Below are 14,075 nucleotides of genomic sequence, written 5' to 3'. Positions count from 1 at the left end.
CATAAAGGTTACCCAGCTCCCCCTTTGAATTAGGGTTGACGGGGGCAAAGTGTGGATACTGTTCCTGCTTTTTTCATCGTTAGAGAGAGAAAAGCCAGGTCATGATATTGATATGGTGAGAGAGAGAGAGAGAGAAAGAGAGAGAGAGAGAGAGAGAGAGAGAGAGAGACAGAAGAGAGAGAGAGAAGAGAGAGAGAGAGAGAGAGAGACAGAAGAGAGAGAGAGAGAGAGAGAGAGAGACAGAAGAGAGAGAAGAGAGAGAAAAGAGAGAGAGAGAGAGAGAGAGAGAGAAAAGCCAGGTCATGATATTGATATGGTGAGAGAGAGAGAGAGAGAGAGAGAGAGAGAAGAGAGAGAGAAAGAGAGAAAAGCCAGGTCATGATATTGATAATGGTGAGAGAGAGAGAGAGAGAGAGAGAGAGAGATGTTGCCCTAACCCTATCCAACCAGTGGAACCTGAACACACACACAAAAAGGTACAAATACACATAGCACTTGTGTTAATCTCATACACACGCACACACTACATACTTTTTTTTTAAATTTAATCTTTTATTTTTTAATCTTTTATTTTTTTTATTATTAATATTATTATTATTTTTCTTCATTGTTAAAATATTTAATCGCTAATTATTACTTTTCATTATTACTATTGTATTATTTGTTATTATATGCTTTGGCAATATATTTTACACATTCATGCCAATAAAGCTATTTGAATTGAAAAATTGAATTGAGAGAGAGAGAGAGAGAGAGAGAGAGAGAGAGAACAAAGAGACACTCAAATGAGAAAACAAAAACCCCTCAGAAGTATTTGTGATTTCAGAGAGCTTACAGTTCATCCGCAGATCGACAGTCATTCCATCTGATCTCCTCCAGTCAGCTCATTTCACAGGCACCACATTCATCCTTTTGTCGTGCCACCTTTATAAAAACCTGCCTTTATCTGCCTCTCTCCCTGGAGCCCCCGATACAATCGATTGGGCCTGGACAACTCCCTGAGCAGTTAGCCTGGATAGCTGACAGTAGCTGGTTTCCATACACTGCCTTCATTTTTTTTTGTGTGTGTGTGTGTGTGTGTGTGTGTGTGTGTGTGTGTGTGTGTGTGTGTGTGTGTGTGTGTGTGTGTGTGTGTGTGTGTGTGTGTGTGTGTGTGTGTGTGTGTGTGTGTGTGTGTGTATGTCAGCAGGGAGGTTTTGCAGACTGATGTGATTAAAGAAATGAGACAGAGAAAGGAGAAACTTTGACGCTTTCACAACTGTAATAATAAACCTGAATTTTAGTCTTCTCTGAGTGCGGAAAAATGAAGCCATCGTGGAAGTGTTTCCCCTTGAGGCTGGCACCAAAATCCTCGGAAGTCACATACAAAATGCATTTTTTTAACTTTTTTTTTGTTTCTAGCATGTTTGATGATGCAGGCTAAGAGACTAAAGTACTGCCTAAACTTTCACCTCTCCGCCTGACAGTAGACTGACTGAAAGTTAGGTTGGGACAGCATTTTTTCAAAATGGTGAGCACCATCTTCGGGCTTCAAAGAGTATAGCCTTGATGTACAGTAACGGCTTCATGGCCCCGCAGTTTGCCTCACAGTTTCACCTCTCAACACTTCAAAAGACACTGTGGCAGCTTAAACGACTCATTAGGTGCCACAAAGCACTAAAAAACAACTTCTCATTTACTCACCGTTCGACTCAAAAAAGCTTCCATCCTCCCTCCCCCCGGGAAAAAAGCAGAAAAGCAACATATCCATAAACAAGGTGGATGCTGTGCGAAAGATTCCAGTTCCTCCCTCTTGTGCCCGGAGACAAACACGTTAATGAGACACATCTGTTTGGACTTTTTTTTTTAGAATTATGTTTGACAAAGCTTTTGGGGGTTGTGATGCATTTGACAAGTACTTCTCTTTATCTCAGCTACATTTCCACATTACATCTTCAGCAAGGAGATGAGGATCTTTTTCTTTAAAAACAAAACAAAAAAAAACACGCGTTGACCCACTTTAATATAATTAATTTTTTTTCACCTCAGAAGAATCCCCTTGATTGATGCATTTGGAACATTTGTTTTCTATTTCAGTTTTACAGAAGGAGTTTTGTCGAGCCCTGAGGACCTGTTTGCTGCTGTAAAACTGCAACCTTTGTCATGCTGTACAGAATCACTATAAAGGTTGCAGCTGAGACAAGACCAGTGGGTTTCCAGGTGAGATGAAAAATATTCTCTTGCACCCGAGGGACTTTGATATCTCAGGGGATGAAATCAATCAATTCGGGCACAGAAACCCCCACGAGGCTTATTGGATCCCTGACCTTTGGAACTCCTGTTGCAGAAGTCGTCTCGCTCCCCCAAGGGATGGAAGTCCAAAGCGGAGTCAATGCCCTCAAATTTCCGATGACAGGACACTGTTTTTAAAGACCCCTTGCATAGAACTGAAGCTTTGACATATTCACTTGCACAAACACACTCCGTCTCATGCAAACTTACCGCTCAGCACACACACCTCCACCCTTGCTGCAGTGACATTTGAAGGACAGGGGGCCCTGCAGGGAGAGCTGATTCTGAGAGGTTGGACTGGCTGCTGGCTGGCTGGTTGTGGGGGGGGGTGTGAGGTAAACAACACCTCAGAGTTCAGCGTGCATGCCTAATGCGCTCTCTCGCACTGGCGGCTCTGCTGGGCGAGGATGTCGATGACAAGCTGTCTGGAGAAGTCTCCTGTTTCTGCAGCATCTGCACTGCCTCTGCGTCTGCACACTGTTTTGTTCGCTCTCCTCATGTCCAGATGTCCACGACAGCACTTCCTGCTTTTGTGTCCCTGTCCTGTCACTGGCTTTCTCTGCCCTGCTTTGGATTGTACTGAACCAACCCCCTTTTCCCTGTACTCTTAATAACCTCATTAGTTCTTTTTTCTAGTTTTGTTTTTTTTAGTTTTTTGGTACATTTTTAGTTCTTTTATTTAAATTGTTTACTGCGTTCACTTTTTGTTTGCAATCTTTGCTCTTTGCTGCTGTAACAATGTCAATTTCCCCGTTGTGGGATAAATAAAGGATTATCTTATCTTATCTTAGTTCACGTCATTTAATTGGAGCCCATCTCTCCACTGATTGGTCATTCAAATCTAAATAAGACTTATTTAAAAAAAAAACTGAACAGCAGCTTTTAAACTAAATATGTATTTTGTTCATAACTCTACTCTCATGGGAACAATATGTCGGAAGAAAAAAACATATGACTTTTCTGGATATGACTTTTTCTTTTTTTAGTGTTCCATAGCAGCAGTCAAAAAAAAAAACTGTAGGGGCATTTCCTTTATCTTTGTACAATTTTTATGAAATGCATACTAATGATATAATCATGGTCACTGGCAGCAATGCACACATGCAGATCAAGATACAAAGATATGTACAAATGTGAATTGTACACTCTCAAGTTGTGTTCAGACTGAACTCAAAAGCAACTCTCAGAGGCCGTGTGGCTGCATACAAATTCATCGTACAGAAGAGGTGGACAGTTTTTTTTTCAAGGCAGCGTGAGTTGAAGCAAAAAAAACATGTCTGCACAGGTCAAGATACTTTTTCGATAAAATGTGTGCTTATCCCACCGCCGCTCGACTTCATCACTTCATGAATTTGCAGAGACAAAGAGTCAGGAGGAAACTGGAGCTCCCGGCAAGTTTTTTTTAAATCAGTCTGAGCCAAAGTCACAGCACACACACATACATACTGTACAAAGGCACACTCTGCTTACACACACACAGGTGGTGCATTGTTAGGTAGTTACAGCTAACATCTGGAACTGCAGGTGCATCTACTGTCTGCGGCGTTAAAAAAAAAAACACTCCAGCAGTCAAATTTGTGCGGAATAAAGCAAGCTGCAAAATTCCCTCCGAGGTCAGTCTGAGCACACCTTTACAGCTAATCTTTAAAAATGTGAGTAGTGGTTTTTACCCCCCGACCTGAGTTCAATGACCTCATTATTTCATGTCGTTCAATTGCAGCCCGTCTCTCTCCACTGATTGGTCGCCGAGAGGGCAGAGGTTGCGATGTGATCGGATTAGAGACAGTAATGGATACTGTATGTGTTTGAGGAGATAAAAATCACATTGACATCGTTTACTCAGGGCGTACACAGAGAACATTTATTGCTGCGTAGTCAGGCTTTAACCTTTGATGCCATATTCACTGACAAAAAGGATTTTTGTCTCAGAAAGATAGAAGGACATATCTTTGAAGCTAAAACAGCCCTTGGTTGCTTCCTGTTTTCTCTCGCTTTAATATCAGGTTTCCTCGCCAACAAACAGGACACTTCAGGAAAAGGCAATCACTTCACCTGAAGTCGTAAACACACACACACACACGCACACACGCACAACCGTCTTTACTATCACTCATTGATACCCAACACCATGTGAGAAAACATAGTCATCAAAGTGATTTTGCATGATGAAAAAGGTCAGACTGGATTTTCTCTCATCACCTTATTCTTTTTGAGAAAAAAAAAAAAAAAAGAAAAGGTAATGATCCAAACACTCAGGATACAACAATCTACGTCTAGAACTCAGGTGGAAGGATGAGCATCTCCGGTAAGAATGGGGTGAATAACAAAAAATGAGTTTGCATTAAAAAGATGCAACGTTTACCCATTCATGTATAAACCATGGTGTGTGGAAGAGTTTGCTACAACAGACTGTATGTGTGAGGAGACGAGGGGACGAGGAGATGAGTGCATTAAAGAAGAAGCATACTGTATTGCAATCCCAGAACCATGCTTGAGGAACACAAATGTGTCCAGAATCGATATGTATATGTGGTGTAACTCTCAAAATAAAGCTTTCATAGAGATGGTTGAAGCTATTCATGTTTTTTTTTGTTGTTTTTTTAACATAGGAGGCTTAAAGCAAACAAGTTCCCTGTGTGCAAACAGGAAATGTCTGTGAGCTAGAAACGATCCTCGTGTGCTGTGAGTGAATATGGCTGTTCCCCATCTCTTGGTTGTCCTCTGGGACTCCGTCGTTTGGAGAAAAAAAAAAAAAAAAAAAAAAGGATCAAACAGGAAACCAGTGTTCCCAGAGAGATATGTGCTGGAGGGGAACAAACACTTCAGCGCAACAGAGTTCATTTGAATTTTTTGCTTCTTTGTTTTATGCACTGTCCACACCTTAAAAAAATGTTATAAAACTGGAAGCCACTGGCAAGACAGAAAAAAGTCCTAGACAACAAGTCGTAAGAGTCGGTACAGGTTAAATGATACGAGGACAAAGTCGAGACTTGCACGTGCCTACTCTCTTTTTTTCTAGAAAAATAGTGGAATAGAAATCATGTTATCACCCGACAATTGACATCTTCTTACACTTCTGCTTATATATAAAAAAAATCTTGGTTAAATGCAATTCCATCATGCAGTCGAGTCCATCACAGCTCCCGTAGGGGTTTGTCCGTTCAGCTCGAATCCTAAAGCACGGTGAGAGGAAGGGGGGGCGTCAAAAAGAGTGTGCTTTCAGGTCTCACTTTATGAAGAAGCAGTGAAACATTTTTTTTTGGTGCACACAAGGCGGGCCCCAGACACACATTATTGTTTCTTGTGATAGGGTGTTTGTAGCGTTCCATCCAACTGAGCTCTTTTTTTATTATTTTTGAGCGAGTGACAGATGCTGCAGATAGAAATAAAAATAAAACAATTTCACAAATCACTCCATGCACAGTTCTACCTCTGCGATCTGTCAATTTCTTTTTTAATTTTCCCGCCACCGCTCGAGAGTAAGTTGCAGCGAGGCGCACAAAGCTTTGATCAATCAGCTTTGATCAATCTCCTGTTCCAGAGGTACGGTGAAGTGATGATTTTTAATTCATGCCTTGGATACCTGAGGCAGTGCTTCTCACACACACACAAACACACAAATCGAGCACACACTCCTGAACTCTCGTCCACCTCGCGTTTCACTCTGAACCCAGCAGAAGGTCCCGTGGCAGGAGTGAGCGGGACCTGTTGTTTCCGTCTGCCGGAGCAGATGGACATTAGATCCGCTCCTGCTCGCCCGGGCCAAACAAATCACCTGCCTTCTCCTTCCCCAGCCTTTCCTTCCGCCCTTGATATGTTCTGCCATCTCTTAGCCTCCTTCCACTTGCTTTTTCTGCACTGCCTCCGAGTGAAAAACACATCAAACAGCCTCTGTTGGTATGAATAGCTATTTCAGTTTTGGTACTTCTATTTTTGCACTTCAACCCCAAGCCAACGCAGAGAAAAGGAAACTTCCCGCTGAGCATCGTCTTTCTGTGTCTTTGAGGTTAAGCTCTTTTGTCTCTGCTCCAATTGACTCCCTGATAAAAATGCACGCCCTGTTCTTCAAAAATGAGCAAAAACACTTCCATGGTCCTTTTTCTCAGGTACAACCCCCAAAGAGGCTTTAAGGACCTATTTTCAGCCCTTGGGGTTTTAACTCTGCAGGCCATTTCTTCACCAGCAGGCTAAAAAACCAAAACGACTCCCCCAAGCTAGCGCAAAGTTGGACATGGGCTTGTCACAAAATGTATAGAAGAGGGGTTGAGGGTGCGAGATGAGGGTTTGGTTCTGGATTCAAGACATCATGTGTCATCGAGCCTCTCTCTCACGATGGGAGCAGAGAGAGTGAGAAGGACAGCAATGGGATTAGATCCAAGGAATGGTGAGGACAAAGAAAAAGGAGAAAAGTCGGTTTCATCTGTTCTTCCGACAAGGCCCGACTGTTGTTTGGCTTGAGCTCTTCCCTTTAAAGCCCTGCTCGCCATCGCCCAGCTCCCCTCTTCCTTCTCCTCTTCTTGTGTCCACTAATACCCCAGTCCAGGGGTTGGCCAAGAAGCCTTGAGGGTCCATGATCTCCAGGCCCAAGATCTCCCTGCGGCCCTCTCTGCAGCGGGACGACAGAAGCAAACCCCCCTGGTCCAGGCTGCCCGTGCTGTTACATTTCTTCACCGCTCCCCCGGGGTACACCAGAGAGCTGGGGGACAGCAGTGATGTCAGCGACAAGCTGCTCAGCGTCTCTGACAAGTGTTCACTGTTCCCCGCTTGGCTGGAACCACAACCGCCAATCGACGATCCGATGACTATGCCCAGGTCCTCGTCTGAAGGGTCGATCGAGTCGTCCCGGGTGTAGCCCGGGCTGGTGCTTCCCCGCCCACTGCTCTGGCTCCGCTGATGCCCCTTTGTGGCCTGGAGGGTCAGGGCCGACGAGGGGCTCGGCCTCGGTCTCAGGGTCCGGACCGGGGAGGAAATGTCTGTGCTGTCTTCGGGCAGCGTGATGGGGCACGCGAGCGGAAGCGGAGCTGTCGGCAGGGGAAACTCCAGGTTCTGTGGTGGAGAGATGCTGAAGCTCAGTCCCTCTTCCAGAGTGGTCTGGAGGCTGCCCTCGGAGCTGCCTGTGGCGAGGGACGAGTCACTGTGGGAGGGGTACTGAGGACAGAAGGGAGGGGGAGAAATAAAAGAGAGCGCATGAATTCAACTTTCAGTCAGAAACGTGTGGAAAAAGTCTCTCTCTCTGAAAACATGGTTGAATATTTTCCCTAAGAGTGTCTTGTCTGAGGAGGTAAAGATATTGAGATGGCGCTCTCATGAGCTTGACTGGATGCTGCCTATAAGGGCAGAGCACAACAAGGCCTCTCCTCTTACTGCACTTTTATTATCCAGGGAACATTAAGACATTTTCAAACACTGATTGAATAATAAAGACATTTTTAGATTTCAAATCAGCCACCACATAAACAGTTCAACATGAGAGACTCAAGAAGCGTTTGAGAACAATCTGAATGTTTTTTTTTTTAAGTACTTACCGAGGAGACTCTGGGCTTAATATAATTTCAAGGTTGTACAGACTGCTTCAAGAGGTAAAAAAAGAAAACAAGTCCTACAAAACGAGGAAGTATACATATATAAGCATCTATGAAAAGCTTTTTTGAAAATACTGAAAATTTGAATGGAAGATAAGAAGCTTGACCTCATGGAGAGCAAAAGTCTTATTAAATACTTTATCACACCTGTTCACTAATCTCATCGCTCGGGTGTTTCCACCTAATGGAGGAGCTGCGGTCTCCAGGAAAATAATCATTATCACCTGTTTGGGCCCGGTCCTTCAGTAACCGGTTTCTGGCAAAGATCCAGACGTTAAATGGGACAAATTTAATTGTATGTGGGAGCAAACTTTACGCTGGAATCTCACATCTACAAATAACAAAACTAAATACTTATTTGGTATACTGAGCGAGGCAATGACACAAAACGTCTTCAGCCAGTTACCCCATCCATAGAAAACTGGTATGGAGTCATTTATGAAATTAATATCATGGATCGAATCACCAAAGACAACCCATAGTCAAACTTTTGTATGTTTGTGTATTGTCTTTCAGTTTCTCTTTTAACGCTGTAAAAAAAACAGAGAAGAGGGATCACTCTGAATTTAAAAAAATTTTTTTTAAAGATTTATTTTTGGGTTTTTTGTGCCTTTAATTGAAAGATAGGACAGTGGATAGAGTTGAAAATCAGGGAGAGAGAGAGAGGGGAATGACATGCAGGAAAGGAGCCACAGGCTGGATTCGAACCTGGGCCGCCCGCTTGGAAGACTATAGCCTCCACACATGTCACTCTGAAAGTTTTTTAACTAACATTGACAAGGTTTTTTGTTTTGCACACATTTTATAAATCATCAGCTGTCAGGGAATACAATCGACACGATTTCTCATCCAAATAAGCACAAAGATTCATCTTCCTTTTCTGCAACATGAACATCAATCTCTTGCTCAAGCTTGAGCCTCATTCTTCATGCTGTCTAAACTGCTCGACTGTCCCCCCCCTCTCCCCCTCTCCTCTCTCCATACCTGCGTGCAGAGCATCTTGCTGCGGACTCCCGGGGAGCGGAGCGAAGCCCAGGAGGCTGGGGAGGTCAACCTGAGGCCCCTCGTCAGGCGTAGGCTCCGGCTGCGTGGAGGTGCTGGGATGGCGGCTGCGGTGGGGTGGAAGAACTCTGCAGGCAGATGGAAGAGAGGAGAAACTCCACTGGCGCCGCTTTCTCCATCTTTAGTCCTCCCCTTGTTGCTGCTGTTGGAAACGCCACCTTGTGGAGGGAATACACTCTTTTCCATTTCTATCTTCTTATCAAGTCATGTATTGTTGCCTCTCATCAAGCGGTAAAAAAAAAAAATGGGCTAGCAGGGCTGAAGCCTCCCTTTTTTATGCAGTAAAGACAATAAAAATACTCCCCAAATAACTTCAGATTGTTTTAAAGTTCGGGGGGGAATCTGGAGTAGCACCCGAACCCCATAGAAGAGACAAGAGAAACCTTCCTATCTCTAAATGGGATTTTTTTTTTTTACAGCCAAAGTATGGTAGCATCCTCTTCGATTCTCATGAGCAGTGAAAATGATTGACAGGTGTCTTGCCCTGCCCCCTCTGATTAGCCGATCATTCTGGCTAAATGAATTCATACCACAAGCCACTGACTTTATACCAACTGAAGCGTTACAGACTGTAGAGATGCATCGCTTGACTTTAGAAATGATCTAGTCTACTGAACATTGTGAAGTTAAATAAACGGTTTCTTATGTTAAAAAGACACTTAATTCTTTTGACCTGTAAGTGGCAGTTTCCATTATTTGTTAGCATCAAGATAACAAACCAGGAAGTGCATCACAGCGCTCTGTGAGAAACTGCTCCCCCATGAAGAATAATTCACCAGCCACCACTGATTTTTTATTTTACAACACTTTGGTATTTAATGTAAGCTGATAACTATATTTACACTTGTTTTCTCCTAAAGAATTTTTTTTTAATCTACTTCTAAATATGACTTCCTTTTGGAATCACTCTTGTTTTACACTGGACGATGTACTGGTTTACTCACCTGGGCTACAGTGAGGTGAGCACATATGTGGTTGGTGTATTTGCATCTCCATCTCCTGCAGCGAAGGATCCGCGTCACCACCAGCACTGAGGGCGAGGAGGCAGGGATGGCCCGACCCCTGCACCTGACTCTCCACCACCGTCTGAGTGTGGTGACCTCCTCCTCCTCCTCCTCCTCCTCCTCCTCCGGCCTCCTCGGAGCTGCGGGAATCACTGCTGCACCTCCCCTAGGAGAGAACAGATGATCTGACATTAGAGAGAAGGACTTCCTGTAAATCTCTTGGATTGATTAATAAAGGATTAATATGGATTCTTACCTAACTTCATTTAAAAAAGGAAGATAAATTAGACATGACGGGATAGGTTCAATAAAAAAAAAAAAAGAAGATAATTATGTGCTGGAAATTGCTGGGGCTTATGTGATGAAAAAGCTGTACAGCCTTAACCTCTTATTTCTTCTGCAAAGGGACAACGCTGGCTAAAACGATATTTTGCAACAATTCCTGGACAGAGCCTGGAAGAAAAAATGAGTACAGAAAAAAAAGCAGCCCCTCTGGGAAGTTGCATGAATCACACATGGCCTCTGATTCACATCGGCCCCTCAGGGTACTCAGTGAAGTGCAAGTGAAGGGGTGAGAACTGATTATGAGCTGAACGAGCCTGTTATTGTCATGTTAATGATACATATACTGCAACAATAACCACTTGGTTATAAATGTGTGAGAGTGTGTGATGGCTGCAGCAGCTGGAAGCAGGATTTCAGCTTTTACGTCGTCACTTTTAATTACCATCGTGTAGGGACTGCAGAATCATTTGTGTGTGTGTGTGTGTGTGTGTATGCGTGGGTGTGTGGGTAAGCCTTTGTGATTCCATTAGTGTATTGTACCTCTGAGTCATTCAGTCCAAGCCCCTGAACAGCCCCCCCTTTTCAAACAGGCAGCCACCCACATCCGCACAAACCTCACACAGGCTTGGCACACATGCTTAATGCCACCCTCACACACAAACACACATTTCTTTTCCAAAGAAACGCTTGACAAATAAGATCCCTAACCTAAGATCCTTCCTCACCTTCTGCCCCTCCCTCTCTCTATTTCCCCTCCTCTAATGAGCTGTGGTTCACAGCCATGCTTGGTGGTAGCAGGCTTATCAACCACTATCCAGAACCAAGGAGCATTACCCCATTACAGAGGAGGATATCTAGGAAGGACAGATGATAAGGGATGGAGATAGAGGGGCTGGAGGGATGTGCAGAGAAGGAGTGCAATTACCAGAGGACTAGCAGTGAGAAAGGAGAATCATAAGAGATAAAGTCGAAACAGAGAAAAGAGAGAGGGTGCAGGAGAGGGAAGAATGAGAGCTGCCCAGGACAGCAACCAGGGACTCATTTTATTTATAAGAAGGTCTGCGGTGGAAAGAGACTCCTCAAAGGCAAGATAGTTACAACTGATACACACAGAGAGAAAGAGACCTTAAGAACCTAGGTTTATATCTGTAATTCACAAGGGAGTGTACCCACTGCAAAGCCATGAGAAGGATTTTAAAATGGTCATTTGTTTTGTGCTTCCTGGAATAAATACAAAAGTAATCAAGAGAGCATTGTGTTTTCACCCTCCTGAGGGAGTTTGGACAAAGTGCCGGTATGTCCAGTACAAAGTAAAGTTTCCAAAACTAAAATTTGTGGGGCAATTTGTATTGTAAGGATCAGCGCAGCAATTTTTATCTAACCCCTAACCCTTTTTTTTGAGCACACACAGAAAAATCTTTGCACCGGGATGAAGCTGGGTCTACCTTTGCTTAATTTCTGAGTAAGGATGCATGCAGGTATCCAGCCCAACTCATTTATCATTTAAGTGCTTTCTCTCTGTCTCTGTCTCCGTCACACACAACACTCCGTTTTTGCTGCTACATAGGTATTCACTTCTTGTTATGACTGGAATGATCATAACTTCATTTGATCAGGCGACGACCTGATGGCAGATGGCAAATGTGTAGAATCCTAGAGAGAAAGGATTGCCAGAGCTGCACTGCAAACTACAAATAAAACAAATTCATTTCATCTCTCTGCCTTTAATTTGGCTTCACATAAAAGTCCCGCTAGAAATAGTGCCCATTTGGAAAATTTTCTTTCAATAATTTTTTTTTTCCAAGTATTTCTCTTATTTTTTTTCCCAGTAGTGCAGATGTTCATTCCCTCTACTCAACACACTCTGCTCATACCCACCTTGCACTCTCTTGCCAACAGCTGGTAGGCTGTGTGTTCGTCCAGGCTGAGGTCATCTGGCAGCGCCGGGGAGGAGGACTTGTCTGAAAGTTGCTCTGACTTCAGCGACGCCTGCTCAATCTCTGCCATCCTGATCTGCTACAAAAATGCACCTCTGTTATTCATGTCTCAAAACAGGAAGGGGATGGGGGGGGGACAGGAACAGAAAAAATGTGTCTGACTTCTTGTAATGAATTAACAGAGCAAGGTCTTATAAGTGTTCAAAATTATGTGTAATATACTCTGGGGTTCACAACAACCATGGAGTCTGGATCTTACATGTTTGTGTACATGGATATAACATTTACAGGATGAGCAACAACATTCTGAAGATGGATCTGTCTTGATGCCTTCCTATCTTTTATAGGCCAATATGAGCTTAACAGACATGATAGGCAAAACCTCCGCCTTGTTTCGATATGCTTCACCAGATGTTGACATTTCAAAGAGCAAATCCAAAATGCCGTGGCACCTGTCTGTGAAGAGAGCAGGGTGAGAGATTTCATAAAGGAATAACAGAGCTTTGTCATCATCAATGGAACAAGTATTTCCCAGTGCTTTGAAAAAAACATGTGACGAGAGAGGCGAGAGGCAGAAATCCAAGCAGTGCGTATAAAGCAGCTGTGTGTGTGTGTGCATGTTTTTGTATATTTTTGTGCACCTGCATGTATATGTAAGCATGAGTGGAAAAGGTTTTTTTTCTTTCAATCCCCCGGCAGGAGCGGCACCAGAATCACATAATTCTGCCCTCACAGCCAACTGGGTATGTTTTCAAAATGTGGCTGTACATCCAAATGTTGCCGCTGAGTTTACAGTACTGTGTTACCTAGACTGCATAAAAAACATTAACGACAAGTCTGCAACCCAAAAAGATAACCGTAACATCTTGATCGCCCCCTGGCGGCTGGCTGTAGTATAGGAAATAAAAGCCTTCCTCCTCAGATTCTGTTGTTTACTAGCTGATTTAGTTTTAATGGAATATTTGACACTTTAAAACAGGGGTGTAACATCATGATTGCCCCCTGGAGGCTTGACAAACAGGCTCCTGTACCAGAGTAGCAGAGTAGAAGAGTAAATGATGACAGAAAGCGTTACTAGCATTAAAACTAGGGATGTTCCTACCACCGTATTTCCAAGTCGGTTAAAGAGAAATTTAAATTCCTTCTAACCAAATAGTCTAACAGTTCAAATTTAGCACCAGCTATTTGATATTGTCTGCGGGTAAAAGTAACAGTAACATTTGGTTTACCGATCGGGCTAGAGTTAGCGGTGCTAGCACCACCAGCCTTCAGTTTTCCTTGCAGACTAACCTTCACAAACCCGTGCTAAACGTGGTTACACATTGCGACGGTCCAGTGGTTATATGCCAATTTAACCTGACACAGCCTACAGGTTAAAACCTACATCTAAATTTGTCTTCATCAAAACACTGCCAGACCCCTCTGTTCCTAGGCAACGCTATCTGTTCACTGTGCTTGTTTACATCCGGGCAGTAGAGCCAAAAGAGAAGGCCCATTAGCCGAGGCTACAGCCAGTCTATGGCGTCAGCCCCGACTAGTGGCGGGCAGCTGTGTTACAGTTTGAGCACAACATTTGACCCGCATTAAGGGCAAACATATATAAACGTGAACAATGAATCTAATCTACTAGTAATTCTAGTGTCCTACAACTAGGGTAACATCCTTACAACCTATAGACGGCTAGTCACACACACTGGTTCTCCAGGTTCCTCATGCCAGGACTGACCTGGGGAAAACTGCTTTTAGTGTTAGTGCTGCAAACTCCTGGAATATTTTACAACAGGACCTGAATTTGAGCACTTTTATCCCTTATGGACACTTTAGAAATATTATTTTAAACTGCCCAATACTGGACTGTAATTGTTTTATTTTATTTTAATTACTGACTTATCACTGTAGTAATTTCAAGCTTTTAAATGATTTGAGTGTACATA

General features: G+C 43.4%; 1 protein-coding gene across 5 annotated transcripts in view; it reads right to left on the bottom strand.

Annotated features, from left to right (window-relative positions):
* Positions 1-1,826: 1,826 nt before the first annotated feature.
* The window catches only part of LOC109999830 (voltage-dependent T-type calcium channel subunit alpha-1I-like), an 88,256-nt gene continuing 76,007 nt past the window's right edge, over positions 1,827-14,075 (bottom strand). For 3 of the 5 annotated variants that reach the window (XM_020654975.3, XM_065964409.1, XM_065964408.1), the window contains 4 exons: positions 12,083-12,220; positions 9,860-10,085; positions 8,838-9,073; positions 1,827-7,419 (listed from right to left, as the gene is read on the bottom strand). In XM_020654975.3, coding sequence (XP_020510631.3) covers positions 6,688-7,419; positions 8,838-9,073; positions 9,860-10,085; positions 12,083-12,220 — 1,332 coding nt within the window. In that variant the 3' untranslated portion in view covers positions 1,827-6,687. The remainder of the gene's footprint in view (positions 7,420-8,837; positions 9,074-9,859; positions 10,086-12,082; positions 12,221-14,075) is intronic. The other 2 variants (XM_065964407.1, XM_065964410.1) reach the window with 1 other exon arrangement.

The sequence above is a fragment of the Labrus bergylta genome, chromosome 16, assembly GCF_963930695.1.
Source record: "Labrus bergylta chromosome 16, fLabBer1.1, whole genome shotgun sequence".
NCBI classification, from domain to species: Eukaryota; Metazoa; Chordata; class Actinopteri; order Labriformes; family Labridae; genus Labrus; species Labrus bergylta.
Note: the sequence above shows the minus strand (reverse complement) of the source record. Positions and strands in the feature narration are given on the sequence as shown.